This window comes from Bombina bombina, chromosome 2, assembly GCF_027579735.1.
Source record: "Bombina bombina isolate aBomBom1 chromosome 2, aBomBom1.pri, whole genome shotgun sequence".
NCBI lineage: Eukaryota > Metazoa > Chordata > Amphibia > Anura > Bombinatoridae > Bombina > Bombina bombina.
In genome coordinates this window covers 37534489-37556960 of record NC_069500.1, presented here as the reverse complement: position 1 = coordinate 37556960, position 22472 = coordinate 37534489, and the positions used below count along the sequence as shown (strand labels likewise).

Sequence of the window (22472 nt, the reverse complement as noted above, 5' to 3'; positions counted from 1 at the left end):
GAAAGAAGATTGAAGATGCCGTTGATAGAAGACTTCATCCGGATCATGGACCTCTTCAGCTCCCGCTTGGATGAAGACTTCATCCGGATCATGGACCTCTTCAGCCCCCCGCTTGGGCTTGGATCAGGACATCGGAGGAGCTCTTCTGGACAGATCGTTGAACCCGGTGAGGTGAAGATAAGGTAGGAAGATCTTCAGGGGCTTAGTGTTAGGTTTATTTAAGGGGGGTTTGGGTTAGATTAGGGGTATGTGGGTGGTGGGTTGTAATGTTGGGGGGCTTGGGTATTGTATTTTTTCTTTTACAGGCAAAAGAGCTGAACTTCTTGGGGCATGCCCCGCAAAGGGCCCTGTTCAGGGCTGGTAAGGTAAAAGAGCTTTGAACTTTAGTTATTTAGAATAGGGTAGGGCATTTTTTTATTTTGGGGGGCTTTGTTATTTTATTAGGGGGCTTAGAGTAGGTGTAATTAGTTTAAAATTGTTGTAATATTTTTCTTATGTTTGTAAATATTTTTTTATTTTTTGTAACTTAGTTCTTTTTTATTTTTTGTACTTTAGCAAGTTTATTTAATTGTATTTATTTGTAGGAATTGTATTTAATTAATTTATTGATAGTGTAGTGTTAGGTTAATTGTAGGTAATTGTAGGTAGTTTATTTAATTAATTAATTTATTGATAGCATAGTGTTAGGTTTAATTGTAACTTAGGTTAGGATTTCTTTTACAGGTAAATTTGTAATTATTTTAACTATTTTAGCTATTAAATAGTTCTTAACTATTTAATAGCTATTGTACCTGGTTAAAATAAATACAAAGTTACCTGTAAAATAAATATTAATCCTAAAATAGCTATAATATAATTATAATTTATATTGTAGCTATATTAGGATTTATTTTACAGGTAAGTATTTAGCTTTAAATAGGAATAATTTATTTAATAAGAGATAATTAATTTTGTTAGATTAAAATTATATTTAATTTAGGGGGGTGTTAGTGTTAGGGTTAGACTTAGCTTTAGGGGTTAATACATTTATTAGAATAGCGGTGAGCTCCGGTCGGCAGATTAGGGGTTAATAATTGAAGTTAGGTGTCGGCGATGTTAGGGAGGGCAGATTAGGGGTTAATACTATTTATTATAGGGTTAGTGAGGCGGATTAGGAGTTAATAACTTTATTATAGTAGCGCTCAGGTCCGGTCGGCAGATTAGGGGTTAATAAGTGTAGGCAGGTGGAGGCGACGTTGAGGGGGGCAGATTAGGGGTTAATAAATATAATACAGGGGTCGGCGGTGTTAGGGGCAGCAGATTAGGGGTACATAAGGATAACGTAGGTGGCGGCGCTTTGCGGTCGGCAGATTAGGGGTTAATAAGTGTAGGCAGGTGGAGGCGACGTTGAGGGGGGCAGATTAGGGGTTAATAAATATAATACAGGGGTCGGCGGTGTTAGGGGCAGCAGATTAGGGGTACATAAGGATAACGTAGGTGGCGGTCGGCAGATTAGGGGTTAAAAAATTTATTCGAGTGTCGGCGATGTGGGGGGGTCTCGGTTTAGGGGTACATAGGTAGTTTATGGGTGTTAGTGTACTTTAGAGTACAGTAGTTAAGAGCTTTATAAACCGGCGTTAGCCCAGAACGCTCTTAACTACTGACTTTTTTCCTGCGGCTGGAGTTTTGTCGTTAGATGTCTAACACTCACTTCAGAAACGACTCGAAATACCGGAGTTAGAAAGATCCCATTGAAAAGATAGGATACGCAATTTACGTAAGGGGATCTGCGGTATGGAAAAGTCGCGGCTGAAAAGTGAGCGTTAGACCCTATTTTGAGTGACTCCAAATACCGGCGGTAGCCTAAAACCAGCGTTAGGAGCCTCTAACGCTGGTTTTCACGGCTAACGCCAAACTCCAAATCTAGGTCTTAGACTCTAATAGGGATGCTTCTTAGTGAAGGTAAAAGTTCACCATAACGGTATTACAATTTTGCAATCCCAGTCTTGTGGTATGGAATAGTCTCTGTCTCCTGCTTAACCCACTCCGTGTCGATCATCCCGGGTGCCAGGGAATGTATCGATAGTGTGGTGTCCTGCAAAAGAGATTTGCTGGCCCCATAGGCTCAATGTGATCGATATGATTTGTCTCTCAGGGAAACAACCTAGTTCTGCTCCCAGATTACCCCTAGGAAGAACTAAAGTTGCCGATCCACATCGGGTGACAGTCTCACGGTGAAGAAATGTAATCTCCGGCTCCTTAGAACATGAGTCTCCTCTACGTTTGCCTCCTCTCTCATCGGAGGCCAGAAGGGAACAAGCAAGATCGGCCCCACTAATAATGTAAGGGAGCTCTGGTGTTGGGGGTGTAAAGGGGGTCCTCCCCTCAGAATCCATGCTAACTGTCCCAGAGGTGTTGAACCGGGAGGGGTGATCCTGCAATGAGCCAGGGAGAGTCTCCATTTCCCCTGCAGACAGTAGTGGTGTTTGAGCGGTCAGCGGCAGAGCAGGAGAGTTAAGTAATGCTACTGCTGGTACAGTTCTCTCAGCCTGGGGTGCCGGGACATCAATGTGACTATCAGAGATTGCCCTCAAGCAGTCCATCTGGGGGCATAAAGTGGGGGCTTCTTCACGAGGTAGGTCTGCCGAGGGGAGGAAAAGACCACCATGAGAATCAGTTACTGTGCGGCCCGTTGTTGGTAGATGAGTGTCGGAATCATGCTGCGGGGTTGCAACTAACCTGCGAAGTTCCACTTCCAGACTTTTAAAATGGTCGTCCAAGAGCATGGTAATCTGCCTCTCCCATCTGTTAAGTCCTTCCATTGTAAATAGGAAATATTAGTGATTCACTGTGGGAGGTATCGCTAGGTTTAGTATTGTAGTAGATGGTTCCTTATATTTTGAAGTTTCTCCTAGTTCAGGATATCATACAATAGATCGGGACAGTGCATACGGCTGTTATTCCTGACTTATCAGGACTCAGGGAGGGTAAATAAGGAGCCAGGTCTGTTACTAGGCCTCTGCTGCGTTCCCCACTTATTCCGGTCTGCTTGGCTGGGTTTCAAAAGTGAAAAAACACACATAGATCCGTTCTACAAGTAGTAATCTGCAGGACAGTTGTAATTTCAGGCTTGAATTATATGTTTGAGAAGCGATAGGCAGCAGATCTATCAGCTCCCGAGTTCAGCCAAAGTTAAAAGCAGCCATCTGCTAAAATGCTTGCTGATTTCTTTGGGGCAATGCCCCGCAAAAGGCCCTTTTAAGGGCTATTGGTAGTTTAGTTTAGGGTAGGGTTTTTTTTTATTTTGGGAGGACTTTTTTATTTTGATAGGGCTATTATATTAGGTGTAATTAGTTTAAATATCTGATCATTTCTTTTTTTATTTTGTGTAATTTAGTGTTTGTTTTTTGTAATTTAGTTAATTGTATTTAATTTATGTAATTGATTTAATTGTAGTGTAATGTTAGGTGTTAGTGTAAGACAGGTTAGGTTTTATTTTACAGGTAAATTTTTATTTATTTGAGCTAGGTAGTTAGTAAATAGTTAATGACTATTTAGTAACTATTCTACCTAGTTAAAATAAATACAAACTTACCTGTGAAATAAATATAAAACCTAAGCTAGCTACAATGTAACTATTAGTTATATTGTAGCTAGCTTAGGGTTTATTTTACAGGTAAGTATTTAGTTTTAAAAAGGAATTATTTAGTTATTAATAGTAGGTTTTATTTAGATTTATTTTAATTACATTAAAGTTAGTGGGTGTTAGGGTTAGGTTTAGGGGTTAATAAATTTAGTATAGTGGTGGCGACGTTGGGTGCGGCAGATTAGGGGTTAATGAGTGTAGGTAGGTTGCGGCAACATTGGTGGCGGGAGATTAGGGGTTAATAACATTATGTAGGTGTCGGCGATGTTGGGGGCAGCAGATTAGGGGTTAATAAGTATAATGTAGGTGGAGGTGATGTTGGGACGGCAGATTAGAGGTTAATAAGTAAAATGTAGGTGGCGGCGATGTCGGGGCGGCAGATTAGGAGTTAATAAGTGTAATGTAGGTGTCGGCGATGTCGGGGGCGGCAGATTAGGGTTGTTTAGACTCAGGGTTTATGTTAGGGTGTTAGGTGTAAACATCAATTTTCTTTCCCCATAGGAATCAATGGGGCTGCGTTACAGAGCTTTATGCGCCTATATTGCAGGTGTTAGGTTTTTTTCAGCCGGCTCTCCCTATTGATGTCTATGGGGAAATCATGCACGAGCATGTAAAACCATCTTACCGCAGCGCTGGAATGCGGTATGGAGCTCAATTTTGCTCTACGCTCACTTCTTGCCTGCTAACGCCGGGTTTTTGTAAACCTGTAATACCAGCGCTGTAGGTAAGTGAGCGGTGCAAATAACTTGCAAGTTAGTACCGCACCACTCATAACGCAAAACTCGTTATCTAGCCGCATATTAGCTTAAAAATGTCAACATCCAATTATAAAAACATTAAAGGGAAAAAGCAAATGTCATAGGAGAAATAAAAACCATATATCACAAATGGGCTTAGTCAAAGTTATCGTTTTGATCTTTTTCTTTAACCACTGGGTTTTTTTTAAAATTAACTTTTTATTGAGGATGTAGGAGGTGAAATACATATTACAAACATTGCGATTTCAAGTGTACCAATCAGTAAGGTTTACAATAAAATGTACAGATAGATCTCACAATTAGCAGTTTATCATTGGTGAGGACAGTAGATTCCATTACATCATGCTTCAGTACTTAGCAAGAGATTGCCTCACTTTGCATACAAATTTCTGTGTTTTTTAGTGACTGAGCTTCATTGGTGGCTATAATATACCTCCTCCTCATTTAACTTTATAAACAATAACAAACATAATCTTTTAGTATAAGTCTACTGTTGACAATAGTATGTCTTCTAGTTTCTTTAACCACTGGTTATTAACAGACTACTAGTACTGGTTATTTACAGACTATTACTACTAGTACTGGTTATTAACAGACTATTACCATTAGTACTGGTTATTAAAAGATTATTACTACTAGTAATGGTTATTAACAGACTATTACCATTAGTACTGGTTATTAACAGAGTAGACTATTACTACTAGTACTGATTATTAACAGACTATTACCATTAGCGCTGGTTATTAACATACTATTACCATTAGTGCTGGTTATTAACAGACTATTACTATTAGTACTGGTTATTAACCGACTATTACTATTAGTACTGGTTATTAACCGACTATTACCATTAGCGCTGGTAATTAACAGACTATTACTATTAGTACTGGTTATTAACCGACTATTACCATTAGCGCTGGTTATTAACAGACTATTACTATTAGTGCTGGTTATTAACAGACTATTACCATTAGCGCTGGTTATTAACAGACTATTACCATTAGTACTGACTATTAACAGACTATTACCATAAGTACTGGCTATTAACAGTCTATTAACATTAGTACTGGATATTAACAGACTATTACTATTAGTACTGGTTAATAAACAGACTATTCCCATTAGCGCTGGTTATTAACAGACTATTCCTATTAGTACTGGTTATTAACAAACTATTACCATTAGTACTGGTTATTAACAGACTATTACCATTAGAACTAGTTATTAACAGACTATTAGCATTAGTACTGGTTATTAAAAGACTATTACTATTAGTACTGGTTATTAACAGACTATTCCCATTAGCGCTGGTTATTAACAGACTATTCCTATTATTATTGGTTATTAACAAACTATTACCATTAGTACTAGTTATTAACAGACTATTACCATTAGAACTGGTTATTAACAGACTATTCCCATTAGAACTGGTTATTAACAAACTATTCCTATTAGTATTGGTTATTAACAGACTATTACCATTAGTACTGGTTATTAACAGACTATTCTCATTAGCGCTGGTTATTAACAGACTATTACTACTAGTACTGGTTATTAACAGACTATTACTACTAGTATTGGTTATTAACAAACTATTACCATTAGTGCTGGTTATTAACAGACTATTTCCATTAGCGCTGGTTATTAACAGACTATAACAATTAGCGCTGGTTATTAACAGACTATTACCATTAGCGCTGGTTATTAACAGACTATTACCATAAGTACTGGTTATTAACAGACTATTACTATTAGTGAGCTCAAGTGGAGCTCAATTTTGCTCTACGCTCACTTCTTGCCTGCTAACGCCGGGTTTTTGTAAACCTGTAATACCAGCGCTGTAGGTAAGTGAGCGGTGCAAATAACTTGCAAGTTAGTACCGCACCAATCATAACGCAAAACTCGTTACCTAGCCGCATATTAGCTTAAAAAAATGTCAACATCCTTTTATAAAACCATTAAAGGGAAAAAGCAAATGTCACAGGAGAAATAAAAACCATATATCACAAATGGGCTTAGTCCAAGTTATCGTTTTGATCTTTTTCTTTAACCACTGGTTATTAACAGACTATTACTACTAGTACTGGTTATTTACAGACTATTACTACTAGTACTGGTTATTAACAGACTATTAGCATTAGTACTGGTTATTAAAAGACTATTAATATTAGTGCTGGTTATTAACAGACCATTACCATAAGTGCTGGTTATGAACAGGCTATTACCATTAGCACTGGTTATGAACAGACTTTTACTATTACTACTGGTTATTAAATAGACTATTACCATTAGTTCTGGTTATTAACAAACTATTACCATTAGCGCTGGTTATGAACAGACTAAATTAGCGCTGGTTATAAACAGACTATTACTATTAGTACTGGTTATGAACAGACTATTACCATTAGTGCTGGTTATGAACAGACTATTACTATTAGTACTGGTTATTAACAGACTATTACCATTAGCGCTGGTTATTAACAGACTATTACCATTAGTGCTGGTTATGAACAGAATATTGACCATTAGTACTGGCTATTAACAGACTATTAGCATTAGTACTGGTTATTAACAGACTATTACTATTAGTACTGGTTATTAGACTATACCTATTAGTACTGGTTATTAACAAACTATTACCATTAGAACTGGTTATTAACAGACTATTACCATTAGTCATGGTTATTAACACATTATTAGCATTAGTGCTGGTTATTAACAGACTATTACCATTAGTGCTGGTTATGAACAGACATTGCCATTAGCGCTGGTTATTAACAGACTATTGACCATTAGTGCTGGTTATTAACAGACTATTACCATTAGTATTGGTTATTAACAGAGCAAGTGGCCGAAAGTCTCTATAACATTCAGTAATTCTCAAAGGATGTATTTAGCTCACCGTGACAAAATTATCATTCTCCAGCTTTATGATATCTCCTACTTGTACTTTCATCCATTTCTCATTTGTAAATCTGCAGTGAAAACAATAATACACATATTATACAGCGCACTCACAGAGAGAGAAGTAATACACATATTTTACAACGCACTCACAGAGAGAGAAGTAATACACATATTATACAGCACTCACAGAGAGAACTAATACACATATTATACAGCACTCACAGAGAGAGAACTAATACACATATTATACAGCGCTCACAGAGAGAACTAATACACATATTATACAGCACTCACAGAGAGAGAACTAATACACATATTATACAGCACTCACAGAGAGAGAACTAATACACATATTATACAGCACTCACAGAGAGAGAACTAATACACATATTATACAGCACTCACAGAGAGAGAACTAATACGCATATTATACAGCACTCACAGAGAGAGAACTAATACACATATTATACAGCACTCACAGAGAGAACTAATACACATATTATACAGCACACTTACAGAGAGAGAACTAATACACATATTATACAGCACTCACAGAGAGAGAAGTAATACACATATTATACAGCACTCACAGAGAGAGAACTAATACACATATTATACAGCACTCACAGAGAGAGAAGTAATACACATATTATACAGCACTCACAGAGAGAGAAGTAATACACATATTATACAGCACTCACAGAGAGAACTAATACACATATTATACAGCACTCACAGAGAGAACTAATACACATATTATACAGCACTCACAGAGAGAGAACTAATACACATATTATACAGCACTCACAGAGAGAGAACTAATACACATATTATACAGCACTCACAGAGAGAGAACTAATACACATATTATACAGCACTCACAGAGAGAGAACTAATACACATATTATACAGCACTCACAGAGAGAGAACTAATACACATATTATACAGCACACTCACAGAGAGAGAACTAATACACATATTATGCAGCGCACTCACAGAGAGAGAACTAATACACATATTATACAGCACTCACAGAGAGAGAACTAATACACATATTATACAGCACTCACAGAGAGAACTAATACACATATTATACAGCACTCACAGAGAGAACTAATACACATATTATACAGCACTCACAGAGAGAACTAATGCACATATTATACAGCACTCACAGAGAGAACTAATACACATATTATACAGCACTCACAGAGAGAGAACTAATACACATATTATACAGCACACTCACAGAGAGAGAACTAATACACATATTATACAGCACACTCACAGAGAGAGAACTAATACACATATTATACAGCACACTCACAGAGAGAGAACTAATACACATATTATACAGCACACTCACAGAGAGAGAACCAATACACATATTATACAGCACACTCACAGAGAGAGAACTAATACACATATTATACAGCACACTCACAGAGAGAGAACTAATACACATATTATACAGCACACTCACAGAGAGAACTAATACACATATTATACAGCACTCACAGAGAGAACTAATACACATATTATACAGCACACTCACAGAGAGAGAACTAATACACATATTATACAGCACTCACAGAGAGAACTAATACACATATTATACAGCACACTCACAGAGAGAGAACTAATACACATATTATACAGCACTCACAGAGAGAACTAATACACATATTATACAGCACTCACAGAGAGAGAACTAATACACATATTATACAGCACTCACAGAGAGAGAACTAATACACATATTATACAGCACACTCACAGAGGGAGAACTAATACACATATTATACAGCACTCACAGAGAGAGAACTAATACACATATTATACAGCACTCACAGAGAGAGAACTAATACACATATTATACAGCGCTCACAGAGAGAACTAATACACATATTATACAGCGCTCACAGAGAGAACTAATACACATATTATACAGCACTCACAGAGAGAGAACTAATACACATATTATACAGCACTCACAGAGAGAGAACTAATACACATATTATACAGCACTCACAGAGAGAGAACTAATACACATATTATACAGCACACTCACAGAGAGAGAACTAATACACATATTATACAGCACTCACAGAGAGAACTAATACACATATTATACAGCACTCACAGAGAGAACTAATACACATATTATACAGCACACTCACAGAGAGAGAACTAATACACATATTATACAGCACTCACAGAGAGAGAACTAATACACATATTATACAGCACACTCACAGAGAGAGAACTAATACACATATTATACAGCACACTCACAGAGAGAGAACTAATACACATATTATACAGCACACTTACAGAGAGAGAACTAATACACATATTATACAGCACTCACACAGAGAAATAATACACATATTATACAGCACTCACAGAGAGAGAACTAATACACATATTATACAGCACTCACAGAGAGAGAACTAATACACATATTATACAGCACACTCACAGAGAGAGAACTAATACACATATTATACAGCACACTCACAGAGAGAGAACTAATACACATATTATACAGCACACTCACAGAGAGAGAACTAATACACATATTATACAGCACTCACAGAGAGAGAACTAATACACATATTATACAGCACACTCACAGAGAGAGAACTAATACACATATTATACAGCACTCACAGAGAGAGAACTAATACACATATTATACAGCACACTCACAGAGAGAGAAGTAATACACATATTATACAGCACTCACAGAGAGAGAACTAATACACATATTATACAGCGCACTCACAGAGAGAGAACTAATACACATATTATACAGAGCACTCACAGAGAGAGAACTAATACACATATTATACAGCACTCACAGAGAGAACTAATACACATATTATACAGCACTCACAGAGAGAGAACTAATAACACATATTATACAGTACTCACAGAGAGAGAACTAATACATATTTCTCCAACATTGGTGTGTCCGGTCCACGGCGTCATCCTTACTTGTGGGAATATCTCTTCCCCAACAGGAAATGGCAAAGAGTCCCAGCAAAGCTGGCCATATAGTCCCTCCTAGGCTCCGCCCACCCCAGTCATTCTCTTTGCCGTTGCACAGGCAACATCTCCACGGAGATGGTTAAGAGTATGTGGTGTTTAAATATAGTTTTTTTATTCTACTATCAAGAGTTTGTTATTTTAAAATAGTGCTGGTATGTACTATTTACTCTGAAACAGAAAAGGATGAAGATTTCTGTTTGTGAGAGGAAGATGATTTTAGCAGACAGTAACTAAAATCGATTGCTGTTTCCACATAGGACTGTTTCAAAGAAGGAACGTTTGCTACACAATTTAGATGTAGTCCGTGCTCTAAAATTCTACTTAGAAGCTACAAAAGAATTCAGACAAACATCTTCTCTGTTTGTCGTCTATTCTGGTAAAAGGAGAGGTCAAAAAGCAACTTCTACCTCTCTTTCCTTTTGGCTTAAAAGCATCATCCGATTGGCTTATGAGACTGCCGGACGGCAGCCTCCTGAAAGAATCACAGCTCACTCCACTAGGGCTGTGGCTTCCACATGGGCCTTCAAGAACGAGGCTTCTGTTGATCAGATATGTAAGGCAGCGACTTGGTCTTCACTGCACACTTTTGCCAAATTTTACAAATTTGATACTTTTGCTTCTTCGGAGGCTATTTTTGGGAGAAAGGTTTTGCAAGCCGTGGTGCCTTCCGTTTAGGTAACCTGATTTGCTCCCTCCCTTCATCCGTGTCCTAAAGCTTTGGTATTGGTTCCCACAAGTAAGGATGACGCCGTGGACCGGACACACCAATGTTGGAGAAAACAGAATTTATGCTTACCTGATAAATTACTTTCTCCAACGGTGTGTCCGGTCCACGGCCCGCCCTGGTTTTTTAATCAGGTCTGATGAATTATTTTCTCTAACTACAGTCACCACGGTACCATATGGTTTCTCCTATATTTTTCCTCCTGTCCGTCGGTCGAATGACTGGGGTGGGCGGAGCCTAGGAGGGACTATATGGCCAGCTTTGCTGGGACTCTTTGCCATTTCCTGTTGGGGAAGAGATTTTCCCACAAGTAAGGATGACGCCGTGGACCGGACACACCGTTGGAGAAAGTAATTTATCAGGTAAGCATAAATTCTGTTATTATACAGCACACTCACAGAGAGAGAACTAATACACATATTATACAGCACTCACAGAGAGAACTAATACACATGTTATACAGCACACTCACAGAGAGAGAACTAATACACATATTATACAGCACTCACAGAGAGAGAACTAATACACATATTATACAGCACTCACAGAGAGAGAACTAATACACATATTATACAGCGCTCACAGAGAGAACTAATACACATATTATACAGCACTCACAGAGAGAGAACTAATACACATATTATACAGCACTCACAGAGAGAGAACTAATACACATATTATACAGCACTCACAGAGAGAACTACTACACATATTATACAGCACTCACAGAGAGAGAACTAATACACATATTATACAGTACTCACAGAGAGAGAACTAATACACATATTATACAGCACTCACAGAGAGAACTAATACACATATTATACAGCACTCACAGAGAGAACTAATACACATATTATACAGCACTCACAGAGAGAGAACTAATACACATATTATACAGCGCACTCACAGAGAGAGAACTAATATACATATTATACAGCGCACTCACAGAGAGAGAACTAATACACATATTATACAGCACTCACAGAGAGAGAACTAATACACATATTATACAGCACTCACAGAGAGAGAACTAATACACATATTATACAGCACTCACAGAGAGAGAACTAATACACATATTATACAGCACTCACAGAGAGAGAACTAATACACATATTATACAGCACTCACAGAGAGAACTAATGCACATATTATACAGCACTCACAGAGAGAACTAATACACATATTATACAGCACTCACAGAGAGAGAACTAATACACATATTATACAGCACTCACAGAGAGAACTAATACACATATTATACAGTACTCACAGAGAGAGAACTAATACACATATTATACAGCACTCACAGAGAGAGAACTAATACACATATTATACAGCACACTCACAGAGAGAGAACTAATACTAATACATATTATACAGCACTCACACAGAGAAATAATACACATATTATACAGCACTCACACAGAGAAATAATACACATATTATACAGCACACTCACAGAGAGAGAACTAATACACATATTATACAGCACTCACAGAGAGAGAACTAATACACATGTTATACAGCACACTCACAGAGAGAGAACTAATACACATATTATACAGCACTCACAGAGAGAGAACTAATACACATATTATACAGCACTCACAGAGAGAGAACTAATACACATATTATACAGCACTCACAGAGAGAGAACTAATACACATATTATACAGCGCTCACAGAGAGAACTAATACACATATTATACAGCACTCACAGAGAGAACTAATACACATATTATACAGCACTCACAGAGAGAGAACTAATACACATATTATACAGTACTCACAGAGAGAGAACTAATACACATATTATACAGCACTCACAGAGAGAACTAATACACATATTATACAGCACTCACAGAGAGAACTAATACACATATTATACAGCATTCACAGAGAGAGAACTAATACACATATTATACAGCACTCACAGAGAGAGAACTAATACACATATTATACAGCACTCACAGAGAGAACTAATACACATATTATACAGCACTCACAGAGAGAGAACTAATACACATATTATACAGCACTCACAGAGAGAGAACTAATACACATATTATACAGCACTCACAGAGAGAACTAATACACATATTATACAGCACTCACAGAGAGAGAACTAATACACATATTATACAGCACTCACAGAGAGAACTAATACACATATTATACAGCACTCACAGAGAGAGAACTAATACACATATTATACAGCACTCACAGAGAGAACTAATACACATATTATACAGCGCTCACAGAGAGAACTAATACACATATTATACAGCGCTCACAGAGAGAGAACTAATACACATATTATACAGCCCTCACAGAGAGAGAACTAATACACATATTATACAGCACTCACAGAGAGAACTAATACACATATTATACAGCACTCACAGAGAGAGAACTAATACACATATTATACAGCACTCACAGAGAGAGAACTAATACACATATTATACAGCACTCACAGAGAGAACTAATACACATATTATACAGCACTCACAGAGAGAGAACTAATACACATATTATACAGCACTCACAGAGAGAGAACTAATACACATATTATACAGCACTCACAGAGAGAGAACTAATACACATATTATACAGCACTCACAGAGAGAGAACTAATACACATATTATACAGCGCACTCACAGAGAGAGAACTAATACACATATTATACAGCGCACTCACAGAGAGAGAACTAATACACATATTATACAGCACTCACAGAGAGAGAACTAATACACATATTATACAGCACTCACAGAGAGAGAACTAATACACATATTATACAGCACTCACAGAGAGAACTAATGCACATATTATACAGCACTCACAGAGAGAACTAATACACATATTATACAGCACTCACAGAGAGAGAACTAATACACATATTATACAGCACTCACAGAGAGAACTAATACACATATTATATAGTACTCACAGAGAGAGAACTAATACACATATTATACAGCACTCACAGAGAGAGAACTAATACACATATTATACAGCACACTCACAGAGAGAGAACTAATACTAATACATATTATACAGCACTCACACAGAGAAATAATACACATATTATACAGCACTCACACAGAGAAATAATACACATATTATACAGCACACTCACAGAGAGAGAACTAATACACATATTATACAGCACTCACAGAGAGAACTAATACACATATTATACAGCACTCACAGAGAGAGAACTAATACACATATTATACAGCACTCACAGAGAGAGAACTAATACACATATTATACAGCACTCACAGAGAGAGAACTAATACACATATTATACAGCACTCACAGAGAGAACTAATACACATATTATACAGCGCTCACAGAGAGAACTAATACACATATTATACAGCACTCACAGAGAGAACCAATACACATATTATACAGCGCACTCACAGAGAGAGAACTAATACACATATTATACAGCACTCAGAGAGAACTAATACACATATTATACAGCGCTCACAGAGAGAGAACTAATACACATATTATACAGCACTCACAGAGAGAGAACTAATACACATATTATACAGCACTCACAGAGAGAGAACTAATACACATATTATACAGCACTCACAGAGAGAGAACTAATACACATATTATACAGCACTCACAGAGAGAGAACTAATACACATATTATACAGCACTCACAGAGAGAGAACTAATACACATATTATACAGCACTCACAGAGAGAGAACTAATACACATATTATACAGCACACTCACAGAGAGAACTAATACACATATTATACAGCACTCACAGAGAGAGAACTAATACACATATTATACAGCGCACTCACAGAGAGAGAACTAATACACATATTATACAGCCCTCACAGAGAGAGAACTAATACACATATTATACAGCAATCACAGAGAGAGAACTAATACACATATTATACAGCGCACTCACAGAGAGAGAACTAATACACATATTATACAGCACTCACAGAGAGAGAACTAATACACATATTATACAGCGCTCACAGAGAGAGAACTAATACACATATTATACAGCACTCACAGAGAGAACTAATGCACATATTATACAGCACTCACAGAGAGAACTAATACACATATTATACAGCACTCACAGAGAGAGAACTAATACACATATACAGCACTCACAGAGAGAGAACTAATACACATATTATACAGCGCTCACAGAGAGAGAACTAATACACATATTATACAGCACTCACAGAGAGAGAACTAATACACATATTATACAGCACTCACAGAGAGAGAACTAATACACATATTATACAGCACTCACAGAGAGAACTAATACACATATTATACAGCACTCACAGAGAGAGAACTAATACACATATTATACAGCACTCACAGAGAGAGAACTAATACACATATTATACAGCACACTCACAGAGAGAGAACTAATACACATATTATACAGCACACTCACAGAGAGAGAACTAATACTAATACATATTATACAGCACTCACACAGAGAACTAATACACATATTATACAGCACTCACAGAGAGAACTAATACACATATTATACAGCACTCACAGAGAGAACTAATACACATATTATACAGCACACTCACAGAGAGAGAACTAATACTAATACATATTATACAGCACTCACAGAGAGAGAACTAATACACATATTATACAGCACTCACAGAGAGAACTAATACACATATTATACAGCACACTCACAGAGAGAGAACTAATACACATATTATACAGCACACTCACAGAGAGAGAACTAATACTAATACATATTATACAGCACTCACAGAGAGAACTAATACACATATTATACAGCACTCACAGAGAGAACTAATACACATATTATACAGCACTCACAGAGAGAGAACTAATACACATATTATACAGCACTCACAGAGAGAGAACTAATACACATATTATACAGCACACTCACAGAGAGAGAACTAATACACATATTATACAGCACTCACAGAGAGAGAACTAATACACATATTATACAGCACTCACAGAGAGAGAACTAATACACATATTATACAGCGCTCACAGAGAGAACTAATACACATATTATACAGCACTCACAGAGAGAACTAATACACATATTATACAGCACTCACAGAGAGAGAACTAATATACATATTATACAGCACTCACAGAGAGAACTAATACACATATTATACAGCACTCACAGAGAGAACTAATACACATATTATACAGCACTCACAGAGAGAGAACTAATACACATATTATACAGCACTCACAGAGAGAGAACTAATATACATATTATACAGCACTCACAGAGAGAACTAATACACATATTATACAGCACTCACAGAGAGAACTAATACACATATTATACAGCACTCACAGAGAGAACTAATACACATATTATACAGCACTCACAGAGAGAGAAGTAATACACATATTATACAGCACTCACAGAGAGAGAACTAATACACATATTATACAGCACTCACAGAGAGAGAACTAATACACATATTATACAGCACTCACAGAGAGAGAACTAATACACATATTATACAGTACTCACAGAGAGAGAACTAATACACATATTATACAGCACTCACAGAGAGAGAACTAATACACATATTATACAGCACTCACAGAGAGAGAACTAATACACATATTATACAGCACTCACAGAGAGAGAACTAATACACATATTATACAGCACTCACAGAGAGAACTAATACACATATTATACAGCACACTCACAGAGAGAGAACTAATACACATATTATACAGCACTCACAGAGAGAGAACTAATAAACATATTATACAGCACACTCACAGAGAGAGAACTAATACACATATTATACAGCACTCACAGAGAGAACTAATACACATATTATACAGCACTCACAGAGAGAGAACTAATACACATATTATAATATCACATTCAGACTTACTTGCCATTGCTAAGCACCTGAACTGTTCGGTTATTGACCTGTTTGTCGCTTTTATGTCGATACTGGAACGATAAAAGTAATTAATGCACGTGATACAGAAACAAATACTGCAAAGCTATTAGTATGAACTCAAGTTATCAACAATAATGGAATTAGCATGATTACTCTTCACTAACGACGAGCATCTATTTCCAAGCGCTTCACCTAAAACAGAATCACACGGAAAACAGAGACACTCATAAAGCACCCCAGTCTCTCTAGGGGAACAAGTACAATTTGTACTGGTAAATTACAGCAAAAACAGACAAAATAAGTTTTACGCGCATATTGATTTACTATATTGGACATTGCTGAGGATTTAAAGGGAAATATAAGTGCAATAAGAAAATTATTTACTGTATTAGAGCATTTTATTATTGCACAATTACTTGCATATAACTTTGTGTTTAACTACTGCAATGGAGGTAAATGCATAGTTAAAGTTAGCACCAGAGCAACAATGCACTACTATCTGGTAAGTCAATGGCAAGAGGCATATGTGTGCAGTCACCTCATCACCAAGTAGATACCAGCAGTGCAGGGGTTAAACACAGTTATACAGTGCAATAATTAAGTGCTGTGAAACATTAGAAGATTTTCTTTTTGCATTTTTATGTCCTTTTAATAGAGAATATTAAGGATTTTTTAGCAGAATTTCTCCACAATGAATCCACAGGGACGTTTAATTCACACAGAGTAGCAGTATTTGTATCACCTGATAAACACAAATCTGATACTGAGGACAGTTAGGTAAATCCTTACATGGTCATCGAGGGCATCTTTAACAGCAGATACAGCCAGCACCAGTACCAGGGGGACGACTGTTGTAAACCAGGAGAGGGAAGAAATCTGAGGGATGAGCTGTGAGAGAGACAAAATGAAGATATTTCATATACAAATGTGAGATCTATAGCAGCGCACCAGGTATGCAGAGCTTGCTAAGCCTTCCGACTAATCCCAGAGCTCGCATCTGAAAGGGCAGCATAATAGGGAAATGATACCCACATGTTGAAGCACTTAAAAGTGATACAGCATAGCTATAAAAAGGTGACTAGAAATATCACTTGAACATCTCTATGTAAAAAATATATTTACCTCAAAATTTCACACCCCACTGTAAAGAGACTTTAAGCAGCCAATCAGAATGCTAGTCACAGGACTTCCTATTCAGTTTAAGGTAGTTTACTATAAAATCTCACAATATTTCAGTGACATCTCACGAGATCACAGCAAAGCAATGCATGAGCTCAGCACTGCTGATTGGCTTTTTTTTTTTCCCAACTTGCAGCTGGACAGTAGCTGAATTATAACGGTTTACTGAGCACTTGTGCTGGTGAGTGAAGACATGTTGAGGTAAAATATCTTCCTTTTTTTACACAGAGATGTTCAGATGATATTTTCTTGTCACCACAGGTTTTCAAACCTGTCCTCGGGCCTCCCCAATGGTCCAGGTTTTCTGGATTTCCTTGGATGAGAGCAGGTAAGATAACCAGGTTTACTAATCAGCTGATTATCTCACCTGTGCTCTAGTTCAGATATCGTCAAAACGTGGCCTGTTACGGAGGTCTGAGGACAGGTTTGAAAACCGGTGACCTACACTGTACTACAGCAATGTAACGTTATACAGGTTACAAGGTAATACGTAAAGTCAAACATACTCTGCAGTAAAGTAATACTCTGCTAGCGCTGCACCTGTTCAGCTATCACCTCTGTATCTAGCAGCTACACTGCACCAATGTCTTACATTCATATGTATATTAATGCTATAAGTCCTTATACCCATCACTAGTGATACCAAGTTTTAAGGTATTTATAGAATCTACAGTATTAGTACCACAAGCAGTTTTCTGTGCGGCACAGCAATGAAATAGTTAATTAGGTAACCACACCCTGCAATTAGCAAACACTGCACAATGCAGACTTAAAGGTATGGTTCTCTTGTTAACTGTTTCACTGCTGGGCAGCACACAAAACTGGCCTTAGGGGGAACACTGACCACAAGGTAATATTACATGTTACGTTTGATTCTTTTAAATGCTAATCCTCATTCCAGAGAAACAGTTGAAATGCAGAACGTATGTAAAGGGGAACATTTGTTTTACATACATATGTCAAAATAAAGACATTTGCTTAATAATATATTGACATAATATGTACATAATCGGGGAAAGGCATTTCTGTGTTTTATTCAATTTACAGAGTCTTGTGTCTGTTCTTGCTCTCTATCCCTCGCTTCATTTCCTACTGCTGTATTGGTTCCATTAGAGATTGTGCACAGATGGATGCAAAATGAAATTAAATATTTACCCATTATATCTTAACCCATTGGTCTCCACTGCAGACTCCTACAACACATTGTGTAGTTATTCCTTGCAGACCAATATGGCAGCCAAGGGGTTAACAAAAGAATCCATATTTGATTGGGTGAGGTATATGGTGTATACACCAATAAAGCAAATTCTGTTCTGGGTTTTGCAAAAATAAGAGCTACATTGTGTGCTGATGTGAAAGTTTACCTGCAGAATTAGTAGGAAAACAAAATAAGCATTTGCCACACGCTGAAATTGTTCAAAGAGGTTCAGAGGAAGAAAGGTGAAAAAATTGTATTTTGAGGTTTTGATTTCATTGGTCTGAAAAACATAAATTAGAACAGTTATTCTAGAATACAATTAGAACTTTAGACAATAAACAGGCTTTGCTCAGTTTTGGGAAAATAAACACAAGAATAAATAACACTTTCACATATATTTATAGGCAAGAAGAGGAAAACATCCTTCCCTATGTGAAGAGTATTAATGCACTTATATACATACCCAGAACAATATATAAGGCTGCCCGTTTTACATTACCATAGTTTCAGCAACTCAATGGTAAAACTTTATGGTAAACTAATATAGTGCTGTACAGCTAGAATCACTGTTAAACAATAAAGGCTTAACCCAAACTTAGTGGGCATCTACATTTCATAGGAGACATCAAAACAGTGTGTTCAGCATAGTGCAGTATAACATTGCAACACAATCTGCTGCAGCATAGCGCAGTGTTTTTCAGTTCCAGTCCTCAAGGCACACCAACGGGCTAGATTTTCATGATATCTAAACTAGAGCGGTGAAATAATCAGCTGATCAGTAACCATGGTTACTAAACTGCTCTCACCCATCAGCTGATTACTTCCCTGTGCTCTAGTTTAGATATTATGATAATATGGCCCCCATTGGTGAGCCCTGAGGATTGGAGCTGAAAAACACTGGTATTGTGCACACTCCTGAACCTACTTCAGTATGCTCTCATGTAAAGGAAAAAAAGAGGAAAATAGGCGTCAATTTTTTTTTTATGCTCTCTCTCAATCATGCACATTTTATTGAAATCTTCATGTTCTTTTTATTAGATTAACTGCCCTAATTATGCAATATAACATCAGGTTTTCTTACACACCCACTGGGTAAACATGCAAACAGCTGTAAAAAAAAACAGGCTTGTAACAGTGGCCAAGGCTCATAAAGTAGATAAAGAAAAACCTGATAGACAGAAATTAAATTTTAAAAAGTCCAACAACAAAAAACTGTAATATATTTACAGATCTAGATTTCATATTGACCTTTTTTATAAGATTTGGGAGCAGCTGTGACTCTCTTGATGAGCAGATTCTTTTGGCAATCTAATAGATTATGGATGGACCCAAATTAGACCCAATCCCAGAGTTTTTCTCCCGTTTTTTTCCCACAGCACAAACAAATGACTTGATACTGGCTAGGACAATAGTTTTAAATCTTTATGAATATATTAACTATTCTATCTGACATTCTTTAATAAAAAAAATATCAACATATGCTATAATAATATAGCTCAGATAATTGTGCATGTTCCACTCAAGGCAGCATAGAGATCCAATTTTAATTGCACACTGACCCAGCTACACGGTGACTGCAAGGAACATTTAATGCCTGGACTGCTAAGTGACTATAAAACCATGCACTTTGCCCTGACAAAGTCTTAAATGCTTTTTGCTTGAATGTGTAGTACTGAACTCCCACAAAACGGATTCATCTCTTATATGTATAAGACATTACTTGCCGCTACCTCCCCTAATCCTCACAGGTTTGTTACAGCTTGGGAAAAAGTACTAGGAGAAAAATGTACCCCAAAAGATTGGATCACTATCTATCGTAACACTGCACATTCAGCTCACTCCACACATTAGAAACTAATTATAAAATCATACTTCCTTGGTATTTTACACCACAGAGACTTAAACATATGTTTCCAGGGGCATCTGACAAGTGTTGGAGGGAATATGTGGCATATATGTTGATCATGTCACAAAAACAGAATTTATGTTTACCTGATAAATTACTTTCTCCAACGGTGTGTCCGGTCCACGGCGTCATCCTTACTTGTGGGATATTCTCTTCCCCAACAGGAAATGGCAAAGAGCCCAGCAAAGCTGGTCACATGATCCCTCCTAGGCTCCGCCTACCCCAGTCATTCGACCGACGTTAAGGAGGAATATTTGCATAGGAGAAACCATATGGTACCGTGGTGACTGTAGTTAAAGAAAATAAATTATCAGACCTGATTAAAAAAACCAGGGCGGGCCGTGGACCGGACACACCGTTGGAGAAAGTAATTTATCAGGTAAACATAAATTCTGTTTTCTCCAACATAGGTGTGTCCGGTCCACGGCGTCATCCTTACTTGTGGGAACCAATACCAAAGCTTTAGGACACGGATGAAGGGAGGGAGCAAATCAGGTCACCTAAATGGAAGGCACCACGGCTTGCAAAACCTTTCTCCCAAAAATAGCCTCAGAAGAAGCAAAAGTATCAAACTTGTAAAATTTGGTAAAAGTGTGCAGTGAAGACCAAGTCGCTGCCCTACATATCTGATCAACAGAAGCCTCGTTCTTGAAGGCCCATGTGGAAGCCACAGCCCTAGTGGAATGAGCTGTGATTCTTTCGGGAGGCTGCCGTCCGGCAGTCTCGTAAGCCAATCTGATGATGCTTTTAATCCAAAAAGAGAGAGAGGTAGAAGTTGCTTTTTGACCTCTCCTTTTACCAGAATAAACAACAAACAAGGAAGATGTTTGTCTAAAATCCTTTGTAGCATCTAAATAGAATTTTAGAGCGCGAACAACATCCAAATTGTGCAACAAACGTTCCTTCTTTGAAACTGGTTTCGGACACAGAGAAGGTACGATAATCTCCTGGTTAATGTTTTTGTTAGAAACAACTTTTGGAAGAAAACCAGGTTTAGTACGTAAAACCACCTTATCTGCATGGAACACCAGATAAGGAGGAGAACACTGCAGAGCAGATAATTCTGAAACTCTTCTAGCAGAAGAAATTGCAACTAAAAACAAAACTTTCCAAGATAATAACTTAATATCAACGGAATGCAAGGGTTCAAACGGA

The 22472-nt window shown here is 37.2% G+C and overlaps 1 protein-coding gene across 3 annotated transcripts in view; it reads right to left on the bottom strand.

The window, feature by feature from the left end:
* Positions 1–22472, bottom strand: part of LOC128648395 (phospholipid-transporting ATPase ID) — a 381201-nt gene that overhangs the window by 93102 nt on the left and 265627 nt on the right. For all 3 annotated transcript variants that reach the window (XM_053701018.1, XM_053701019.1, XM_053701017.1), the window contains exons 4-7: positions 19578–19691; positions 17824–17922; positions 17023–17084; positions 7286–7358 (exon numbers count right to left, since the gene is read on the bottom strand). In XM_053701018.1, the coding sequence (XP_053556993.1) occupies positions 7286–7358; positions 17023–17084; positions 17824–17922; positions 19578–19691 (348 nt within the window). The remainder of the gene's footprint in view (positions 1–7285; positions 7359–17022; positions 17085–17823; positions 17923–19577; positions 19692–22472) is intronic.